Genomic DNA, 24548 nt, shown 5'->3' with positions numbered 1-24548 from the left:
CTATACTCTTAAGCTGGGAATCTGGGATCGTTCAACTATTCTTCAAAATATTTCATGGAAATGAACTTCACATGGATCACAGGTTATTCCTTTCCGTGAACAGCAACCCTTGGGATATGTTAAAATTGTAAAATGTTAGGGCTAATTTACTTGCAAATTTTCAAAATGTTGTTTTAAATTAACTTGTACAGAATTTAAAAATTTTAAATTAACTGAGTTTGTTGAAAGTTATGTTCTATTCTGACAAACTTTTCTAAATGATGGAGCTGAGCTAGATACTTGGAATTCTTTATTCCATATCATAATGCTTGGCTGCTAGTTTATGTCTCTAAGAAGTATTTTCTTGACGAAATATTTATTTAAGAAAGTCAACTCTCAAATTTCGTAAGATGATATCAGGTTGGCTTCATAACTTTTATGTAATATTACACACAGTTATTTCAAGAAGAGGCCTGTAAACTCTAAATGACATTCCAGAACTTCTCTTCTAAATTGGTGTCATGTTCTTGTTATATATTAATATGGACCGAAAACAGAATTTTGGATACCAAATTGTCCCCCTGGAATAAAGCAAAATGGGTGGGCATTTGGGTTAGAGTTGGTGAGAGGTAGGTTAAAAGGAATTGGGAGGGCATTTGGCCTAGAGTTGGTGAGAGGTAGGGTAAAAGGGGGAGAGAAAAGGTTAGAGATAAAAGGCATGAGCCTATATATTAAAAGCTTCATGTTAAAGAAGCCATGTTGTCAGAAGATAAGTTATGTCCGCTCTCTCTGCTGCATTTCGCTCTGCCTATTGATTAAATTATTTGCATAAATGGTAAATGAAGAAATATTTTATTTATATAATAATTTTAGTCTGACAGATGCATAACAAGGGATCTCGCAACATTGCTGCCGAATCCAGGCTGAAGGGAAGAGAACTATCAAGGAAGGAAGAATTAAACAAGAGAATAGCCTTATCTGCTGAATCTACTGGTGCCTCCAGCATTATTAATTCAAGTCCAAAATTGAAGATCCCTGAGATCTACAATAAACCATTGATTAAACAGACACAAAAGGCTATTTTAGAAACACAACACAATAAGTTTAATGACCCTTCTTCGCTCTCTCTTTGAGACAAGAAGAAGGATTGTAATAGCAAGATAAATTACATGAAAATTTGATCCATTATCCATGAAAACAAGAGTTATTTGTACCCTTTTTGTCAAATTCACTCGAGCAATCTCAACATAATCTTTCTCTTAGAACAAAGGTTCCCCATTGGTTGATGTTTTGGAACTGATAAGATCTTCAGGTATCCAATACAAGTATAGCTATCCAACCGTGTCCAACCTGGTAGATTAAATTTAACTAGTGTTTAAATCATAAGTAGTCATTATAAGTGCTATCCATTATATTCCCCACATTATATAAATTGCATGTCGGTTAGTGCAGTATCGGAGATTATATCCCACATTTATGAAATATGGGGTTTTAGTGCAGTTCGAATGTAAAAACATGCAAAATTTTTTTCAACATAATCATTTCTTTCATAACTACGTTTCTCTATCGACCAATTTGTCGAACTTCTTAGATCTTTAGGCATCCAAAATTCCAAATTGCTCCTCAATAACATGCAAGCAGTGCTATCTTTCTGTGTCCAACCCATTAGATTAAATTTAGCTTGTGTTTAAAGCATAAGTAGTTACTACAAGAAATCCTAGAATCCCTAGTCGTTAAAAATGGCTGGAAAATTGAGAAACTGCCACCCATTATATCCCACATATTTTTCTAAAAGTGTCGGACAACTGCCGGGCTCATGTAGAATCAGAGATTATACCCCACATTTACAAACTACAGGGATTTAGTTAAGAAAATGCCGCATAGCTCTCAATTAAAGCAGTCCCAGACATTATATGGGTATTTAGTGTGGGTTGAATAAAAAAACACTAATAACCATTTTGTACGCAACCTATAGAGGGATCAAATCGGTATCCCTTCAAATAGCTAAGAACCGCCCAATGACCTTGACAACAATATGCTTTGTTAAAATTAAGGTTTATTATATATTAAAAGCTTATTCACGTTATAAAACATATTGAGTCAAAATATATGCTGATATTTCATATTTTAATAATTATTTCTCTTCATAAAAAAATCAATCTTTTATTCTTTGATGAAAAAAAAGAAAATTTTGTTAAACATTTCAAAATATCAATAGCTTCAATATGACCTTATATTTATTTAATATTTTCTTTTGCAAGTTCTTTACAATATAGATTATTTAATTTATGATTCTAAAGAGTAATAGTAATATTTAATACATATATTTAATAATATTATATATTATATTTTTATTTAAATAATTTATAATTTTTAATATATTTTAGAGTAAATTACAAAAATTTTCTTGAGGTTTATGTTTAATATACTTATACCCATTAGTTTGTAAAATCTATCCATACACCAAGTTAAATTAATAGTGTTACTAAATCCGTTTCCTCATATAAAAAGTCAAAATTGGCCCTAAGTGATTAGTAAATTACAAAAAGTCTCCTAAGATTAGTGGTAAATTATACGTACATCTAATAGTTTGAAAAATCCATGCTTATCCCTCTAAGGTTTGTTTTTATCCAAATACTTTAACCTATAACTTAACCAAAATGTTAGCCAAACCATTAACTTTGATGTGACCTAAATGCCACATCTGAAAAAATTTAAAAAATAGCCAAACTAGCTTTAAGCGATATAACATCTACCTAAGGAGAAGAACGACCGTGAGATGCTATGGGTTTGAGTTTGATCTTGATGAAGTATCAGAATAGATCTTTCAAGCAAAAGGATGCCTTTAAAATTTTCTATTACAGAGAACTAACATTAAAAATTTTATCACTTGAGCTAGCCTGTATATGGCCCAATCCAAGCTATGAAATTACAATCAATGCACCCTCTAAAAAGAAGAATTCTCATGCATATACTGATTTGGATCTTTTAGATGATAAGCTGCCAGAGCTATTATAGCTCCATATATAGATGTAGAAATCCTCATTCATATCGTCAATGTTAAGAAATCATGTCTACAATATTGAACAAGTAGAACTCAAAATCAGCTAATAATATACTAGCATTCCCAATCTTGATGATGTGGTGGATGGAGAAGCGAGAACAAAATCTAGTTAGAAAGAACTGATGCTGGTTGGGAAGTGTGACTACTGGGCCTAGGCCACCACATGGGCCGACCTGGACCAAGTCGGCAGCCCATCTAGAGGCCACCACCTCCTACTTTGGAGAGGTCCAGCTGCCAAGCTGAGGGGTGGACAGATGCCCAGCCGAGGAGCAGTGCCACTGAACGTGGTGACCACGGCCTAGAAAGCCACCAAAATCTTCCTATTTATGGATCTCACGGTTCTTCTTCTTCCTCAGGGATTTCCTGGGATGACCACTGAGGCGCCCGAGTAGGGGGCACCGCAGTTCATCCCCAGATTTGGGTAAGCTCCATGATCACCTTATGTTTCTTCTTTAGTTTTTCCGTTTTCGGAGTAAAACAAAGGAGGGTATCCGTATATGGCTTTCAGCCAGGGGGCTACAGTCGGACCGGAGCCCCATCCCCCTTTTCCTCTTCAGTGGGGCAAGGGGTCTCGGTGAAGAGAAGAAGGGAGATGGAAGAAAGAAGAAAGAGAAGAAAAGAGAGAGAGAGAGAGAGAGAGAGAGAGAGAGAGAGAGAGAGATTGAAGGGAAGGCTCACCGGTTTGTCATCACGTGTGGCCGCCGCTGGCTTTGGTTGCAAGCGTCGCCGGCGCGGGCGTCGGCTGTAGGCTAGTCGAGGGCGCGGCCGCGAGTGCCGACCGTAGGCTCGGCCGTGGGCACTGCCGGTCGTGGCCGGCCTCTCTCGAGCTCGCCATCTGCATCGGCTGTAGGCTAGTAGAGGGCGCGGCCGCGAGCGCCGACCGTAGGCTCGGCCGTGGGCACTGCCGGTCGTGGCCGGCCTCTCCCGAGCTCGCCATCCTCCCTTCGCTGGAGAAGAAAGAAGAAGAGTGGGGGGGGGGGAAAGAAAAGAAGTCGGGAGAAGAGAAGAGGAGGGGAAGGAAGAGAGGAGTCGGAGGAAGCTACGGAAAGAAACAGAGAAGAAAAGAAAAGGATTGGGGGTGCAGTCCTTGTTGGAGAGGCGGAAGGTTTTAGTGGCCCGTCACGTCGCTAGATTCATTCTGGAGCCCGACAGTATGTGGTCCTCGTTGTTGAGGGCGAAGTATGGTGTGCTATTGCTTGGAGTAAGAGCTGCTTGCCATCACTCACCAATGTGGAGGAAGATGTGTGCCAGAGCTATGCTGGTCCTCCCGGAGATTAGATGGGCTATTGGTGACGGTCGATTCATCGATGTTCTAGAGAATTATTGGGTGACAGCGTAGCCGCTCAGTCGTCTGCCGACCATGGTGGATTCAAGACGATTGGCAGGCCACACGGTTATTGATCTGATGGTTTCAGAGGAGGGTCGGTGGAGGGAGAGGTTGATTTGAGAGGTTTTTGGGGAGCATTTGGCCGAGATGGTCTTGGCTCTCCCGATGTCTATTTGGGGGGAGCCTGACAAGTTAGTGTGGGCACCGTCGGGGCGGTTGCGGGTGCGTGCGAGGGATCTACAAGTTCTGTTTAGTGGGGAGCAAGCTTGGCAGATCGAGAGAGGATGGATTTGGAGGATGCAGATTCACCCGTGGGTGGCACTCTTCTTTTATAAGGTGACCTGGGGCAGCCTACCTACCAGGAGCGTGCTAGTTAGGCGGGGCGTGCGGATCCCTTTGTGTTGTGAGGTGTGCACGGACTCTGAGGAGACCATTGGGCATGCTCTTCTGCGGTGTCCCAGGGCCTGAGAGATATGGAGGTGGTCACCAGCCCCTCTTCCCCAATCGGTGGTGTCGTCGGTACAAGATCTGCTACATCTGCTTAGAGATTTCTTTCGGAGCCCTATATCTGTTGAGGCAGGGGTACTTAGAGCATATCTGGCCCACCACATTTGTTGGACAAAAATACGGGCTTGTTTGAGGGCAGGAGGTCGTCTCTGAGGATGGTGGTGGCTAGAGCAGTGTTTCAGACCGAGGAGGTGACCTCATGCGCCTCTATGTGTTCTCTTGGGATGACCAGAGACATCTGGGGTACTTGCTTCGCTGTTACAGTGCCCAGATTCGTTCTTGTTTCTTGAGTGCTCCACCTTCTAGTTTTCTCAAGTTGAACTTTGACGGCAGCGTGGCGGTAGATGGAAGATCCGGAGGTGTTGAATTTGTGATCAGAGACCATCGCCGCAGTAGGGAGTAGCTGCACGCCGGATCTTACCGTAGTTGGGGTAGAGCTTCAAGTAGCTTATGAGGGTATATCATATGTGAGGGAGGTGCTCGGTGCCGAATGGGTGCACATCGAGGGGGACTCATCTATGGTGATCGAGTGGATACGGGGTGCTGACAGGTATGGAAATGGTCATCCACTTATTCGTGAGACATGCAGGCTGGTTGTGGAGCTAAGTGAGCACCAGGCAGCACATGTTTTTCGAAAAGTGAACAGGGCAGCAGAGTGGGTCGCCTTCTATATTGCACGGCGTTTCGAGGAGTTTCTATGGACATCCATAGTAGAGCTCTCGCCCCCATTATACTTTTTACTTGTTTTTGACTTGGCAGGATGTACTCACGTTAGAGCTATATGAATTGCCATTTTCACCAAAAAAAGAAAAAAAAGAAAAAAAAGGAAAGAAAAAGAAAAGAAGGAAAAGATAAGAAAAGAAAAGAAAAAGAAAAGAAGGAAAAGGAAAAGGAAAAAAAGAAGAAAAAAGGAAAAGAAAAGAAAAAAAAGAAAAAAAGAAAAGAAAAAGAAAAGAAAAAATAAAAAAAATACATAGGTTAATAAGTGATAGAGAGTTAAGATTATAATAAATAATATAAATATTAAAATAGATAGGAAACAATAGCATCGTGAAATTAGTTTTTCATACTTGCATTGCCGATTCAACGCTTTCTAAAGCATTTGGGCGTCATCCTGCGATGCTTTTAAGTGTCAGCAGATGACTTCAAAAGCACTAGCATTACCAAGGATTCCTGTAGTGTAATAATATCTTCGAAAAGTAAATATTCCTTGATAGTAAGAAAAATAAAGATAATCTATAAACTAATATCTGATAATTTTTAACAAATACAAGATAAATTTTATTATAAAGATGAGCAATAAAATGTTCAACTTTGAAAATTTTATTATAAAGATGAGCAATAAACCGAAACCCGGCAATTTACCAAAAATGTAGGGCAAAATGTTATTTTTCAGAATTTTTCAAAAATATCATAAAAATAATATTATGGATTCTATAATTTCTTATAATGAGTAGTCTATATTATTATATAAAATATAATTTATGTATATTACAACCTATCCCTTAAAGAAATCAATCACCATCATATATCAACTTGTCCAATGTGCATCTAGGATTGTATGATATTAGCTTCAGTTGGCATTATGTTAGATCATCTTGAGGGATGTATTATATCAATCAATCATAAGTAAATTTGGTAGAGTTAGGTTGGTTGGATCACCCATGCTTGTTCCCTTGGATCTAATGCAAGATGAGACAACTTGGAGTTACAAATTGAGGTATTTGCTAGCTCATGGTACACAAAGTTTATTGAATTTAAATTATTTAATCGTTGGACGGAGAGCACGAGTAACACGAAATGTTGACTTCGGAGGATAACTTAGAACCATCGCATCCATGCCAACCACATCACGTCATCTTATTAATAGTTATCTTGTTCCACGTGGAGGATATATCTTTAGCCCCATATATATTGGCAACCAGTGCTCAGCTACAGTAGGTAGAACGCAGAGGAGCGTGATAATATTAAAATCCAACGATGTACGTGGAACCTACCTTCCGCCAAAAGATGGAAGGGTAATGGTAATAAGAGCACGTGGCATGCATTGGAAGAGGACAAAACTGTTGAGCTAAATATTACGTGGTAGTTGGCTGTCCATGTGTATTTGAGAAAAAGGTGAAAGGTGTTTTACATTAAAAAAACAACACATTCTGCATGCGTGAAATGCTCAAATTTCTTACGTCGGAATGGCTTTGCCATGCGTCTCCTTGCCTATAAATAGCTATTATCAAAGAGAGTTAGAAGATCAAGAGAAACTAGCTGGTGAGTTTTTGTTCTGAACTAGTCCTCTACAGCATTATTTTTTGAACCGTACAACCTGTTTCAGTGAATGGCTAGCAAGATTGGGAAACTTGCAAACCCTCCACCTTGTAAGGGAAGGCTGGTCACAGTGCTTAGCATCGATGGTGGCGGTGTAAGAGGCATAATCCCAGGAACCATCCTTGCCTTCCTCGAATCAAAACTCCAAGTAAATTATATTTCATCTTTCTTAAGCTTCTTCTTTCCTCCAAACATCTATATGATCTTAATGGGAGATTGGTGGAAGCAGGATCTTGATGGAAAGGATGCAAGGATAGCAGACTACTTTGACATCATTGCTGGAACAAGTACAGGAGGGCTAGTGACCGCAATGCTTACGACTCCCAATAAGGATAATCGCCCCACTCTTTGCCGCAAAGGATATCACCAAGTTCTATTTAGAGAACTGCCCCAAGATTTTTCCTCAAAAGTAAGTAGGACAAGTTATGATTTACTCTCTTTGTGATCCTCACATGAATAAGCAGCAAGTGAGAAACAAAAGATTTAACCATAATATGTAAGGCATCATGCATGTTGATTATGGATCTGACTGTAATAGGTGTGTCATATATAATTACGAATTGCCCATTCTATTAGGGACTAAGAGATAAAATTTTACTTTTTGCAGGACTGGGATTCTGTCTTCAATTACTAAGCTGTTTACTGCAGTCACTGGGCCCAAATATGATGGGAAGTATCTGCACCTCAAAGTACGAGAATTACTTGGTGAATCAAGGCTTCATCAAGCTCTAACTAACATAGTTATTCCAGCTTTTGATATTAAGTTTCTTCAGCCCACCGTCTTTTCCACCTTTGAGGTATCAGTCTACCATCCCTCCATAACCTGATCTCCTTTCATGCTTGTTTAATGAAGACCTCATTTTTTTAAGTCTCATTTTTCCTTTTTGTGCGCAGGCAAGGAATACACCTCTGAAAAATCCTCTTCTATCTGATATATGCATTAGCACATCTGCAGCTCCAACCTATCTTCCTGCCCACTACTTTGAAACAAAAGATGCCCAAGGAAACAAACAAAGCTTTAATCTTGTCGACGGAGGGGTTGCAGCAAATAATCCGGTAAGAGTTTATAGAATGATATCATCTTTTGTAACACAACAGACTTCTAACCGTATAATCTAATAACTTAACAGACATTAGCAGCGATGAGCCAAATTGCAAAGGAGGTCTGTGTGGAAAACAAAGACTTCCATTCCATCAAACCAGTGGACTATAGCAAATTCCTTGTAATCTCTCTTGGGACAGGATCAGCAAAGTTGGAAGAGAAGTTCACTGCACAGGAGGCATCCAAATGGGGTGTACTAGGATGGTTGTACGACAGTGGTGATACGCCATTGATCAACGCTTTTACTCAAGCCAGTGCCGATATGGTTGATATCCATTTATGTGCAATGTTCCAAGCGCTCGCTTGCAGGGAAAACTATCTTCGCATACAGGTAAACTTTACCACTTTATCATGATGAGCAAAAAAGAAAAAGAAGCTTTTCCCCTGTTGCGGCAAGGAATATGATTATGTTCACGTTGTTAAATATTAGGATGACAACTTGATTGGAAGCACATCATCTGTGGACGTCTCAACAAAGGAGAACTTGCTAAAGCTTGTGCAAATTGGGAGTGATCTTCTCAAGAAGCATGTGTCGAGGGTGAACTTGGAGACTGGCTTGTTTGAGGAGGTCAAAGGGGACGTAACCAATGAAGAAGCGCTCACACGTTTAGCCAAGCGTCTCTCTGATGAAAGACGGTTGAGGTTTGGGGAGATGCGTGACAACTGATAGCATGGCTTAGCCCTGCTTTGCAATGGTTTTTAACCCACAATATGTTTCCGTTACCAAGGTGTAATTTTAAGTTTGCTTGGAGCACAATAACCTCCTAATCCTGCGACAGCTGTGTGTTTATGTCGAAAGGAGAGGGGAGGGGGAGGATGGAATGTCTAAGACTGTGATTTGTTGGACTAGATAAAAGGCTATCGATCACTGGAGAATAATTATGGGAATTTCTCAGAGTATTCATCATTAGGAAAAAGCTGTAAGTTTGAACAAGTTCAATAAATTTGCCAGTAATGTAGTAGGAAACCTCAGTAAAGCTCCAATTATTTGAAGTCACTTGTTGCCGTTGTTCTTCCTTGTATAAATAATATGGTAAAATATCATGCAACTCGTGCTAATAAATAAATAGCTAACAAATTTTTTTAATCAATTAGATCTGATGTTCACCAACTTACACCATAAACAACTTATACCATATATAAACAATTCTTTTTGTACAGAATATTCATATTTAAAAAACCCCAAGTTTGCTCGCAATGGGAGTTTGGTGAGCCTCGTGCACTTAAAAGCTTGATTTGGCTCCATTCTAGTAGATCTCCACTCAGATCTGATCTAGTGTGGATTGAATAATGGAATTTTGGGACCTCAAGTCTATGCATCGAGTAACTTTTTAATTTGACCATTTAATACATATGTTAGAGGTCCCCAAATCATATGATCTTTAGTATGTAAAAGAATTAAAGGTAGCAGATGACATAAAATGGTTCAAATCATCGGTGTTTTTGGGATAACTAGAAAAGGCGATAGAATTTTGCCAATGCTAGAAAGAAGTGTCGGGAATAGATTAAGCGAGCTCAGCTTTGCCGATGCTAAATAAAAGAGATCTCTTGTTATGGTTTCCGGCAATGCTTCTTTGCATCGGCACGTTAAAACTATTTTTTCGATGCTTTTTTTTAAGTGTCGTAAAATCTATGACGCTTTAAAGCATCGTCGGAAGCCAATAAACATACAAACCTTAGCTCGACTCAGCCCTGCCTTTTCTAAATTTTTTCTCTCCTGCTCCACTGCTTCCCTCGGCCTCCTCCGCCTTCCTCTCTCCTAGCCTCCTCCTCCTCCTTCCTCTCGCCTAGCCACCTCCTCTGTCACTAGCCTCTCTAGGCCCCCGGCCTACTCTTCCTTTGCCTCTCGCCCGACCTCCTCCTCCCTCACCAGCCTCTCCGCCGGCCTCCTCCTCCATCGCTTCTTGCCCGGCCTCCTCCTCCATCGCCTCGTCCTCGATCCTACAAAAGGTTAGTCCACTTGCATCTTTTCATCCTTCCAGCTATTTACGATTGTTCTATAGCATTAGCTGCCGCAATTTATTTCTGTTCATTTTGGATACCATGGGGAACCCTTAGTAGTTTGTCATCAATGGGTTGGGGGAAGAACCCTCATTTCCTTCTATTTTGTTTTTATTTTTTTTCTAGGCGGCGGAATCTAAGCGCACATGCTGTCTGGTTGATAGCTGATTGAATAGGATCTAGGGCATTAGGAGCATGAAGTGATGGGGGAGGGCCTCTAGTTAAGTTTTATGAGTTGTAAGCAATGTAGAGAAATAGAGGTAAGGAATGGAGTGGGCTGAGAGGAGGATGGGCATGATGATGAGCTTAATAAGATTGGGCTTCTATAACGTTCGAATGAAGAGGAGGGAATCTAATTTGGCGGGGAGTGGAGGTGAAGCACTGATGAGAGGGCTGGATAAGATGAGGGTTTGACTATTTGGAATGTTTTTGAAACTTTGAATTTAATGGGGCTATGGGGTTTGTTGTTTGTTTTAATACCTTGCATGATAACTTTATTTAGAGGTTGATATTTATCCTCCATCCCTTTTAAATTCTAGCCTACATGTCTTTAAAATTGTAGGCATTATTGAAGAGTGGATTGTGAGTCGTTTGAGTTAAAGATATCGCTACTCTTTGTTAATTGTATCCTTTGTTTCTTATATTTGGAGGAGGGGTCTATGAAGTTTGGGATATCCAAGGCTTGGACTCGAGGAAAAACGTGATTATGGATTTGGACGTAGAATTTGGTAGAGGAAGACTAGGTGTGCTGTGTGCTTGTGTGTTTCAGTATATAGAAAAAGTATATATGTTTTATTATGCAGATGTATATATATATATATATGTATCTATATATACAACACTTATATATATAGATATTAATTATGAGACTACGTATATATTCCAGTTTATATGAAACACATATTATCCTCTAAATATCACTGCTTGTTTCATTGATCTATTTTGATATTCATTAGTTTACCAACTTAATGGCTCATGCATCAAGAAGTGAATATACTTACTGCAATCAAAGTTTATAAAGTGTATGTCAGTTGCTAAGTTCTTTTTCCTTATAATTTTTTGGGAAATATTATATTAAATATTTATTTATTTATTTTTTTAGATAAGTTGTAATTCAATTAGTATTCTATAGAATGGATAAAAGTTGGAGAAATAAGTCGAGATCTATCAAAGAATATTTGATGGGTTTAGAATTTTATTAAATTTACTTTTGAGAAAGCTAATATGAACGGAAAAATTTTATGTCCATGTCAAAAATGTGTAAATTGTTCTTCCCTTGCTTCAAAAACTATTGAAAAACATTTGGTGTGGAAGGTTTTCTAAAAGGTTATAGTGAATGGGTATTTCATAGAGAGGCGATATTGTCATCTCTATGTAATCAACTCTCCTATATAGAACACACCTCTAGTTTTGGATCTAATAACACGGAAAGAAATTCCATAGGAGAAGATGATATAAGGAGCTTACTGAGAGATGCTCTTGGACATGATATTGAAAATTTAATAGATTTTAGTGGCGGACAAGAAATAGCTGCAATAGGTGATGAGTGTACATTTACTGATTCTATGCATGTTGAGAAACCTATTCATTCATCTAATGATGATACAACTCGGTATCATAACCTAATAAAAGATTGTGATTAAAAACTATATTTAGGTTGTAAGTATTTTTTGAAGATTTTTTTTCTTGTGTATTTATTTCATTTGAAATATTTGAATAGGTGGTCTAGTAAGTCTTTCACTATGTTGCTTCTATTATTAATGGATGCATTTTTGGAAAGTGTTACTTTGCCGTCATCTTCTTATGAAGCCAAAAAACTAGTAAAAGAATTGGATCTTGGATATGAAAAGATATACAGTTGTTCGAATAACTATATTTTATATTGTAGTAAAAATGTTAACAAAAAATTGTGCCAAATATATGGATCTTCACGATGGAAAAAAATATAAAGAAGACAAGAAAAATTTGTTGAATGAAGTGGAAATTGCACGAACTAGAAATAAATCGGCCAAAGTTTTACAGTTTTTTTTCTCTCATACATAGATTGAAAAGGATGCACACATTATTGAAAACTTTTTCGATAGGATAGCATGATAAAGGTTGTACACAGGATGGAATGGTAAGACACCCAATAGATAGTTTAGCATAGAAAGCATTTGATGTTAGGCATCATAAAATTGCTTCTGATGTTCGTAATATTAGGCTAGGTTTAGCTACTGACGAGTTCAATCTATTCCGAACGATTAGTTCTACATATAGCACTTGGCTAATTGTTTCGATTCCTTTGCCACTATGGATCTTTACGAAACAATCTTCACTCATTCTGTCAATAGTTATTCTAGGTGAAAGAGCTTATGTAATGATATTGATATTTTTTTACAGCATTTAATAGAAAAATTGAAATAGTTATGGAAGGGTATAGGTTCATTTGATGCTTTCACTGGCCAAATATTCAAATTGCAGGCAACTCTTATTAAAATTATCAATAATTTTTCTGCATATGCTAATTTATCTGGCTATAGCACTAATGAGCATATTGCATATCCTTCTTGTGGGAATTCAACCTATTTGTATTGGTTGAAATATGGAGGAAAGTTCTGTTATACGGGCCATCGTCGATAGTTAAAAGCAAACTATCCATTTTGATTTCAAAATGATCTATTTGATAGCACTATAGAGTTGCAATCTATTCCTATTCCACCAACTGGAACTGAAATTCTTAGACAAATGTATGGCATTAATTATAGTTATGGTAAGGTCTCCAAATATTCAAAGAAAAGGGGAAGAAAAGATGTTGGTAGCTCAATGAATGAAGGGTTAATAGCAGAGATCACTACTAACAATCTTGATGCAAGGGTTTTTTAGCATGTTGACAACTTCTTCGAAAATGATGACAACATATATGGACATAAAAATGACGATGACATAATGGAAGCATCTACATAGAAACAATTATGGAAAAAAAGAGCATTTTCTTTGATTTACCTTATTAAGAGTATAATCTTTTTTGGCATAATCTTGATATGATGTATAAAGAGAAGAATGTTTGTGATAACTCGATTGGAACATTATTAAATCTTGATGGAAAGACCAAAGATAACTTGAAAGCATATCTTGATTTGGAAGACATGGGCATAAAACAAGAGTTTAATCCGAAAGAGTTTGCCAATAATAAATTTTATATGCCTTCTGTATATTACACAATGTCTACTTAAGAGAAAGATAATTTTCTAATGATTCTAAAAAAATATGAAGGTTCCTGATGGATATGCATCGAATATTTTACGAGGCATATTGAAAGAGTAGAAACTTTTAAATCTTAAAAGTCGTGATGGTCATATTTTGATGCAAGATATCTTTTCATTGGCTTTAAGATCGTCAACGCCGAAACAAATTCTTACAATTATTTCTCAATTGTCATCATTTTTTAAAGCATTATGTCCCAAAGTTTTTGATCCAAAAGAATTTGATTACTTGGAGTGTAATGTTGCACTTACACTTTGCCATATGGAAAAGATCTTTCCTTCTGAGTTTTTTTTTTATCATTATGGTTTATCTACTCATTCACTTAACGATGGAAGCTAAACTTGGTGGACTGGTTTACTACGATGGATGTATCCTATTGAGAGAAAGTTTTGCTAAAATCTAATGTCCATATTTAAAAATTATTAGCTTCAGGAATATCATATTGATGTTGATATTGATGTCCATATTTATTGTTGAAGATTTCTTATGCACTTAAAGGATTATGTACACAATCGAGCCTATCCCGAGGGCTTAATTACTGAAGGATATATTGCTAAAGAGTGTTTGACATTTTGTTCAAGATATCATAAAGGTGTAGAGACTGCTGTCAATCGACCTCAAAAGAATGACATTCTAGAGAATGTAAAAGTTTACAAGTTCTCATCTGGTGGAAGAGTTTCGGGGAGGGTTGAAAGTGCTATTCTTGATAAAAAATTATTAGCATATACACATCGTTATGTCTTACTTCATAGTGACTTAATATCCGAGTATCACAGTTATAGGAAATTTAAATTTAATATCATATCGGATATAACATTATTAACCAAAGATTTGCTGATCGTATAGAGAATTTTTAGTTGTCCAGCAAAGAGTCAACCATAACATTCATCCTAACCCAAGGATTGAGCTAATATGGCTGGTTGAGTTATTTCCTGATTGGATTTTCAAACATGTTAGACGCTTAATACATTAGATTTTTTTTATAATTTTAGTGGACATTAACATCGAATAATTAATCATTACTTCTATCATTTTTTTAGGTACCAATGATGATGGAGAGAAATTGTTCTGATGATTAATAGTCATTGCTCGAGGTCTAAACAATATTGTCAATAGATATGATGGGTTCATCATAAACTGTTAAAAGTTTCATACTAAAGAGTGTAAGAAATTCAAAAAAATCTAAAACAATGGTATTACGGTTGAGGCGGACAGAAAAACGTATTATGGTGCCCTTATATATATATTTATGAGCTGGATTATTATAAAAAGTTTAAAGTAGTATTATTCTGATGTGTTTGGATGGATATAAACTCATCTAGAGATTTGAGACTAGACACAAATGGATTCATACTTGTAAATATTTTAAGGTTCATACATACTAGTGTGTTATTAAAAGATGACCTATTCATTTTTTTTATCTCAAGCTAAGTGTTTTTTGTGTAAGACTCAAAAGATAAGAATAGGTCTGTTATTATTAAGACTAAACCTAGGAACTTGTATGATATGGAAAAAAGGGTTGGAAGAAGAGGATGATAAGACATATACTAAGTGTATGCCTTATAATGTTGTGTTGACTAATGAACTAAATGCTACAACAAGTTTGTTTAGGACCGATGTTGAATGGGAGAGTAATAATCTTAATTCTTAATGGTAAGAAATATTTACAATGCATACATTGAATGAATTATTATGTTCTCTTATCATATTTAGTTAATAAATATTATTTTTTATTAGTAATTTATTTAGTATTGAATTATCATTTAACTGATATTGATTCTTATTTATGAATACTAGGTAACAACAGATGTGGAGTTTCAGCAATCTCAGGTGAGATCAACTTTTGATCAGTTCCTGCAGTTCCAGCAGCCCCACGAGCCCCAATCCCAGCACGAGCGTTCTGCTGATTACCCAGGCGAGGAGGTTATTATAGATGGCTTGCAGATCCAGGATAATTTGATTGAAATATCATATATTAATTCTTACTACAATCTAAATATTTTAATTCATTTGGCTTTAATTGGCTTTATTTTTTAATTTATATTTTATTATATTTTTATAGATGGACAGGAGAGAGTGAGGATAAGATAGGTGTTCGTCCTTTTCTGTCTACCTAAAAATATGCTAGACAGATCGTTGTTAGAACTGACGAACAAAAGTTGAATTTAAATTTACTCTTACCTGTTCTACTCGAAGAATAGTGGTCGTAAGAGGTCGATCCACAGGGAGGCGATTGGAGTTGCTTAAAAATAAAAATGTTCACTCGGATTCAAAAGCGATTTTTGAATATCAAAAGAAAAACATTACGTCGGGGATGTTGATAGATTCTCTAGTCTACCGGAGAATGATTTTTAATTAAAATTAACTAGAAGACATGTACTTAGATTCAAAAAGCATTTATATATTTAATGGAAAAGAAGAGTTTTTTGCATAAATTAAAATGGATGACAACAGTGCTTAGGGAGATTGAAGCCTAGAACATAGACTGCATGAAAGAAGATTTCATAAATTGCAACTAAAACGAGAATTTTTGAATGCATAAAACAAACTGCAGGAATTAAACTTAACCTAAAACATGAATTGCATAAAAGAAAAATTAATGGATTGCATTAAAAGATTTCATAAAAAGAAAACAGAAATTAACTTGAACCTAGAACAGGGATTGCATGAAAGAAATTTTGCTAGATTTCATAAAAATAAATTGATTACAAAGGTAGAAATGAAGATTGGTGGCTTGATGCTGCCTTTCTTCTGCAAATAAAATAAAGAAAAGAAATAACAAAAAATCAAAAAGAACACTTCTCCCTTTCTCTCCCACGGTGGAACAACATAAAATATTATTTTTTTTCTTTCTTTCTTCTCCAAAAGAACAGAGCAATGCTCTGTTTCTTTTTTCTTTCTTCTCTCTCCCCGAGCTCTCCCCTCTCTTGGTTCCCACCCCCTTTTATAGATCCCCAGCAAGCACGTGGATGGCTGGGATCACGGACTCGCCGGGAGGAGCGTGCGTTGCTGGATCACGGAAGAAGGACGCTGATCACGGAAGGATGCCATTCACGGACGCGGTGCTGGGAGCTGAAGCGGAAGGTGGGGTGCTGGCACGCGATCTTCAAATGGAGAAGGAAGATGGCGACGCGGTGCGGGATCGCCGGGAGGAATGCTTCACAGATGGAAGAAGATCCATCTTCTTCTTTGGCCCACGGACGGTTGCTGGATCCGTGATGAACGTGGACGGGAGAAGAGGCATCCCGACTGGCCGCATGATTCTTGGCGTGATGCGGAAGAGGATGATGCGGGGAGGCTGGGATTCGGATCGCAGAAGGAAGGAGATGCGGAAGAGGCGGATGCGGACTTCCTTCTTCAGGCTATCCTGGGATCATGAACTTGGGATGCTTGGATCACGGAGATGAATGAAGGAACAGGAGGTGTGGGATTCTGGGAATGGAAGATTGGCTGGGATGCTTGCAGTCGGAAGGAGTGGATCACGGGATGGTGGGGACCGTTGCTCTCCCTGTTTTCGCACGGGATGCTTGCAGTCGGACGCTGGGATGTTGGTTTCCTCCTTCACGGGTGGCTGGGATGGATCGCGGAAGGAAGAAACGCGGAAGAGGCGGACGGGCTGGATCTTCAGAATGGGCGCACGGCTGGGATTTTCTTTGCCCTCCTGAGATGGGAGTTAGTTCGTCATCTGTTCTAAGTGGAGGTCAATTGCAAGTTTTTCAAGTCATGGGTCACCCAGCACCTCATAGCTATGATATGGCCAAATTAGATTTGCCCAAAATTCTTTCCCAAAAGCACAAAGAAATTGGACCCGATTCAAATTCGAACCCGACCCGATCTTCAATCGGGTCGGATCTGGGAAGGAATCCTTCTGAAGTCAAATTTGTACTTAATGTGCATTTTATCTCTAATTTATGATAATCTGTGTCAAACCCAAATATAATATTAATCCAGTGAATTTATCATTATTGGTTAGCAATAACACTAATTTTAGTGACATATAGGTCGCACTTTTGTGCTCTCATCACACCCCCCAACTAGCTTATTGCTAGTCTCTAGCAATTTAGTGTGAAAATGATAAAATAAGAGTGCAAAAGTGTAATTTATTATATAAATATACTAAGATAAATACTCATTTTCGTAGAGCATTACGATTGCACTTAGCATGTGCAACAAGCCGTTAAACCCCTAGGTTACCCTAGTGGACGAGTGTTGTCTCGTGAGGGTTTGCAGTGAAGTTACCCACAAACTTCAATCCCAAAATAAAATTTATTTTATGAAATAAAAGTCTAATTTTCAAGTACATAACTGATAAGAATTTCAAAAGCACACAAGGTTTTAATTACTAAGTAGCCCAAATTCTAGGTTAGTATGCAATTTAAGTTGAAGTTATTAAGTTTTCCGTTAGGAAGTTGTAAGACTTATTTATACTTGAGTGCTCAGTGAAGTTTGGACCATGCACAAGCTAAGGTTTTGAATCTCCAAAATATCGCTAATATTAGTAGTTTCCAAGAATTGGTCGGACAAGACCTATTTGCTGATTCAAAATCATCTTTTCTGCAGGATTTCGAGAGTTGTGGATGTTTACTTTAATACCTCATGGGCTTTATCTGTAATATTCCAGTTTACTCGAATTTTTACAACGACGGCTTTCACACTATTGTCTTTCTTAAGGTCAATATACTTTTTTTTTCTTTTTTTTCTTTTTTTTTTCTTTTTTTTTGTTAAAGAGAAATGATAATGTATATATTGTGCACTTTTACTCCTGTGATGATTCCTCCATGTAGCGAGCAATTAGTCGACAATTCTCACACCAGTTGGCATGAGGTGTCGGGATCAAGACTCCCCTACGGACCTATGCTCGGGTTCCTCATCACAAGCCCGCTGACCTTTGACAATAGGTAGCCCTTTTCGATGTACCTGACTAAATCCACCATTTTTTTTTTATTTTTTTATTTTTTTTAACTTTTTTTTTTGGATCAGAAAAAGATGGTTCATCAGGATTCGAGGTTGCTACCATATTCTCAACACAATGTCGAACCTATACCTTAGAAAATGCAGGCCAGATGTGTTGTGAAATTCAAAGCACTAATTAGTTTACAACTCACTAAAAGGAACTTAATAAAAAGAACTCACTTTGCACTACTTCCAACTAGTCATTGGGCTCTTAGATTTTATATACCTTGTGTGTTGTATATATTTTTTTTTTCAAAAATTTTAACTAAAAACTTTTTTTTTTATAAAATTTCAAATTCAAATGCGTAAAAATACCCCCAAACCTAAATCTAACATTGTCCTTAATGTTAAAGAAAATTTAAAGCAGTAAGAGGACAGAGGAGAAGTACCTGATATGGGTGGGTTAATTGAAAGTTGGGGCAAAATCCCCCAAACCTGCATGTTAGTATATATATATATATTTTTTTTTATAGAAGATATTTATATGTTGGGTTGCCTCCCAAGAGCGCTAAGTTTTATGTCTTCAGCCAGACAATTCTAATTCATTCATGATAAACAGGGTCGGTCAGAAGTGTCTCCTCAACTTCTGGACTCAGATACTCAAGGTATGGTTTTAAACGATGTCCATTGACTTGAAAGGACCTACCATCCTTGGTATTGCATATTACTACTGCACCATGCGGGTGCACTTTCTCTACTGTGTATGGGCCAGTCCAGCGAGATTTAAGTTTTCCAGGGAATAGATGTAATCGAGAATCATATAGAAGGACTTTTTGTCCTTGGTGAAATTCCTTACGAATGATCATTTTATCATGCATGATCTTCATGCGATCTTTGTACTTTTTGGCACACTCGTAAGCATCGTTTCTAATTTCTTCAAGCTCATCAAGTTGAAGCTTCCTATGTTCTCCTGCTTTGTCAAGATCGAAATTTAAATGTTTAATAGCCCAATAGGCCTTGTGCTCTAACTCAACAGGTAAATGGCAGGCCTTGCCATAGACAGTTCTATATGGAGACATTCCAATTGGTGTTTTGTAAGCCGTCCGATATGCCCACAGTGCATTTGTTAGCCTAAGAGACCAATCCTTCCGAGCTGTATGAACAGTTTTTTCAAGGATGGTCTTGATCTCCCGATTGGAAATTTCGACTTGTCCACTTGTTTGTGGATGATATGGTGTACTGACCTTGTGATTAATGTTGTACTTTCTCATAAGGGCTTTAAAGATTTTATTACAAAAATGTTTCCCCCCATCACTAATGATAGCACGAGGGGTGCCAAAACGAGCAAAGATAGATTCTTTAAGGAACTTGATCACCACTTTGTGATCATTGGTCTTACACGCGATAGCCTCAATCCATTTTGATACATAGTCAACTGCCACAAGAATGTACTGATGCCCAAACGACATAGGAAAAGGACCCATAAAATCAATACCCCAAACATCAAAAATTTCTATAATTAAGATAGGGTTCAGGGGCATCTCATTCTTTCTCGAGAGTTTTCCTAATCGTTGACATCGATCGCAAGATTTACAATAGTCATGCGCATCTCGAAAAAGTGTGGGCTAATAAAATCCGCACTGCAAAACTTTTGCAGCAGTTTTCTTCCCACTAAAATGACCACCACAAGCATGGTCATGACAAAAGAAAAGGACATTCCTTTGATCGTGTTCAGGGATGCATCGTCTGATGATTTGATCAGGACAGTATTTGAACAAGTATGGTTCATCCCAAAAATACCATTTTACACGAGCTAGGAAGCGGAATTTCTCTTGTTTAGTCCATGAACGGGGCATTCGTTCAGTAACTAGATAGTTGACTACATCAGCATACCATGGAACATTGGTATGGGAAATCATCATTAATTGTTCATCAGGGAAGGTCTCGGACACAGGTAATGATTCTGCAGATGACTCAACAATTAGTCTGGACAAGTGGTCAGCTACTACATTTTTAGATCCCTTTTTGTCTCGAATTTCGAGATCAAATTCCTGGAGCAATAGGATCCAACGAATGAGCCTTGCCTTAGCATCCTTCTTTGTGAGAAGGTACTTAAGGGCGGCATGATCAGAATAAATAAGAACCTTAGATCCTATCAGGTAGGGGCGGAATTTATCTAGAGCAAAAACAACTGCCAACAATTCTTTTTCAGTGGTGGAATAGTTGAGTTGGGCGTCATTTAGAGTTTTGCTTGCATAATGAATAACATGGAGAAGCTTCTCTACTCGCTGACCTAAGACAGCACCTATGGCATAATCAGATGCATCACACATGATTTCAAAAGGACGACTCCAATCAGGACTCCTTATGATGGGTGCTGAAGTTAGTTCAGACTTTAGTCTTTCGAAAGCAGTTATACAAATTGGCGAAAAATTAAAAGTAGCATCTTTCGCCAACAAATCGCATAAGGGTTTCGACAATTTACTGAAATCCTTGATAAAGCGGCGGTAAAAACCCGCATGCCCTAAAAAGGATCTGACTTCCCTAACAGTTTTGGGAGGTGGCAATTTAGCAATTAATTCTACTTTGGCCTTATCCACCTCAATTCCCCTTTGTGACACAATGTGTCCTAAAACAATACCTGATTCTACCATGAAATGACACTTCTCCCAGTTAAGAACTAAGTTTTTCTGTTTGCAGCGTTCTACCACAAGTGTCAAGTGGTGTAGACATTCCTCAAAATTGGATCCAAATACAGAAAAATCATCCATGAAAACTTCTAAAAATTTCTCTACCATGTCGGAGAAAATACTCATCATACACCGTTGGAATGTAGCTGGTGCATTGCATAGCCCAAAAGGCATGCGACGATAAGCAAAAGTGCCATAAGGACAGGTGAATGTGGTTGTCTCTTGATCCTCACGTGCGATAGGGACTTGGTTATATCCAGAATAACCATCGAGGAAACAGTAATGGGAGTGGCCAGCTAGCCGTTCTAGCATTTGATCGATGAAGGGTAGAGGAAAGTGGTCTTTTCTAGTCATGGCATTAAGCTTCCTATAGTCGATGCATACTCGCCATCCCGTTTGGACTCGAGTAGGGACTAACTCATTGTGATCATTTTTTACCACAGTGATGCCAGACTTTTTAGGTACGACTTGAACTGGGCTTACCCACTGACTATCAGAAATAGGATATATAATTCCTGCATCTAAAAGCTTGATGACCTCGGCTCGAACTACGTCCTTCATGATTGGATTAAGTCGCCTTTGTGGTTCTCTAGAAATTTTTGCATCTTCTTCTAGATGGATTTTATGTTGGACCACAGAAGGACTAATCCCCTTAATATCAGCTATAGACCAACCGATAGCTTTCTGATTCTTCCGAAGGATACTTAACAACTTCTCTTCCTGTTCTTTAGTTAGATTCGATGCAATTATAACAGGTAAGGTCTTGTTTTCCCCAAAAAATGCATACTTCAAGTTTTCGGGAAGGTCTTTGAGTTCTAGTTGTGGAGGTTTGACATTGGATGACACTAGCTGAGATTCCGAAATAGGCAATGATTCAAACTTGGTGGCCCATCTGCTAGTATCCATCACAGGAATGGAATCTAACAATGCATTAACCTCTTGACTTGACTCACAATCTTGACCAAAATTAGCCAAACATCTTTCTAATGGGTCAGAATAACTCAACTCTTCAAAAGAACTGCTAATTATATTCTCAATCATGTGAATTTCTTCCAAATCGTCCATCTCAGTTGACTGACTACTACTATGAAAAACATTGAGCTGGACAGTCATGTTCCCAAAGGCTAGAGTCATTATTCCATTTCGGCAACTAATCACAGCATTTGAAGTGGCCAAAAATGGTCTACCTAGGATCACCGGGATGTGACTTTCTGGATTTTTTACTGGTTCAGTTTAAAGGACTACAAAATCTACAGGGTAGTAGAATTCATTAACTTTTACAATCACATCCTCCACAATTCCTTTGGGATACTTCACAGTCCTATCTGCTAATGACAAGGTAATATTTGTGGACTTTAATTCCCCCAAACCTAGTTCGGTGTAGACAGAATAGGGTAATAGGTTCACACTTGCTCCTAAGTCTAATAGGGCTCTCCGAATGATGGTTTCTCCTATTTTAATTTCAACAGTGGGGCAACCAGGGTCCTTGTATTTTGGGGCAATCTGTTGTTGAATAAGAGATGAGGCTTGTGCAGCCATCACAGCTTGCCTAGGAATACTGGTTTTTCTTTTCACCGTGGTTAAGTCTTTTAAGAATTTTGTATAGGAGGGGATCTGTCTGATGGCATCTAGGAAGGGTAAATTTATTTGGACATTTTTAAAGACTTCCATGATTTCATCGTACTGAGATTTTTTCTTTGAGTCTTGTAGTCTACTAAGAAAGGGAGCCTTAGGTGTATAAGTTTCTATTGGTTTCTCCTCTATTCCTTGTGTTCCCTGTTCTTGTGTCTTTTTCTGGGTGGGGTTTGGCTCATGCTTTTCTTCTTTTTCTTGCACAGGAAGTTGGACCTTGTTGTCCACTTGCTTGCCAGACCGTAAAGTGGTAATTGCCTGGACTTCATGGGTAGGGTTTCCATTAGAATCAATATGAAACTGGCCTCTCGGCCCTTGATTCTGTTGCCTACTAGGGTTAGGCACTGGCTGACTGGGCAATTCACCTTTCTTCCTATCCCCTAGAGAGTTGGCTATTTGGCTCAGACTAACCTCAAGTTTTGCAATCGCTTGCGCATGGAATTGGTTAGTTTGGGTTTGAGCCATGTTGGTCTGTTGTTGTTGTTGGATGAAGTCTTGTTGCTGCTTCATCATGTTAGCCATCATGGCTTCCAATGATGTAGTTTGCTGAGGGATAGGGGCACTATAAGTAGGGATAGGTGGAGCCAATGATTGGTTTATTTGTGATGGACCTATCCTGAAAAAATTCTTCTGAAAACCTGGTGGACCACCTTGATGCTGAATAGGTTCATTTTGCTTGTATGAGAAATTTGGATGGAACCTATTATCAGGGTGGTAAACTGGGCTGAATGAATTGGGAGTGGGCTTCTTAAAGGCACTATATGAGTTTAGAGCATTTGCCTGCTCAGCCTTAATGTTGGGTAAACTAGGACAGCACTCCACTAGATGCTCAGAACTATTACACAAGATACATAAACTATGTGGCTCGTGATCTACTTTCATGATGGGATTTAACTCTTTGTATGAACTCGAGCTTGTAGAAACAGTGAAAGCATCAAACTTTTTGCTTAAGTTGTTCATTCCAGTCACCAGATTGGACATGACATTTTTGAGTTCTGGGTCTGCCTTCATTTCATAATTACCTGGTTTTCTAGACCCAAACTCATCTCTATTTACTTCCTCACCATAGCTACTCCAATTTTGGGCGTTCTCGGCTAAGTCAACAAGAAATTCATAGGCTTGATCCGGGGTTTGGTTCATGAACCTACCCTTGTGCATGGACTCGATCATGTTTCTATGTGCTGGAGGTAGTCCTTTGTAAAAGAAATGTACTAGATCAGCCTTGTCAAGCCCATGGTGCGGGCACTTGACCAAAAGATCATGGAATCTCTCCCAAAGTTGGAAAAATTCCTCCTCAGATTTTTCTCTAAAAGTTCTGATGGCATCCTTAATTTTTTCAGTTTTTACCATGGGATAGAACTTAGCCATGAACTTCCTAAATAGTTGTTCCCAAGATGTGATGGAATTTGAAGCTAGGGAATACAGCCATGCAGCAGCACGATCCTCTAAAGTCATGGGAAATAACCTTAATTTAATACCCTCTTCATCTAAATTTTGATTTCTAAACGTTTGACAGATTGTCAAAAATTTGTTTAAATGAATGTAGGGTTGTTCACTCTCGAACCCATGAAACTTGGGTAACATGTTTATTGTTGCAGCCCGAATCTCGAATTGGGCTGCATTATTAATTGGTAATACTATACAAGTAGGGGGACTAGCGGATGCGGGTGCGAACAATTCATTCAGGGTTCTAATATGATCGCCCATTGTAGAGATTGACGGTTGGTTTACAGTTCGCAGGTTGTGATGAAAAGTTCTGTCAATCTCAGGATCAAATGGGGTTAG

The 24548-nt window shown here is 38.2% G+C and overlaps 1 protein-coding gene across 1 annotated transcript; it reads left to right on the top strand.

Moving 5' to 3' along the window:
• Positions 1 to 7705: 7705 nt before the first annotated feature.
• Positions 7706 to 9273, top strand: LOC120111171 (patatin-like protein 2). The gene is made up of 5 exons (XM_039127733.1): positions 7706 to 7737; positions 7807 to 7996; positions 8094 to 8255; positions 8330 to 8632; positions 8732 to 9273. Exons 1-5 carry the CDS (start codon positions 7706 to 7708, stop codon positions 8966 to 8968), a joined length of 924 nt encoding a protein of 307 aa, XP_038983661.1. The 3' UTR covers positions 8969 to 9273.
• Positions 9274 to 24548: the final 15275 nt, after the last annotated feature.

The sequence above is a fragment of the Phoenix dactylifera genome, chromosome 6 (assembly GCF_009389715.1).
Source record: "Phoenix dactylifera cultivar Barhee BC4 chromosome 6, palm_55x_up_171113_PBpolish2nd_filt_p, whole genome shotgun sequence".
Taxonomy (NCBI): domain Eukaryota; kingdom Viridiplantae; phylum Streptophyta; class Magnoliopsida; order Arecales; family Arecaceae; genus Phoenix; species Phoenix dactylifera.
The sequence above is the reverse complement of the archived record's forward strand: the minus strand, read 5'-3'. Positions and strand labels throughout refer to the sequence as shown.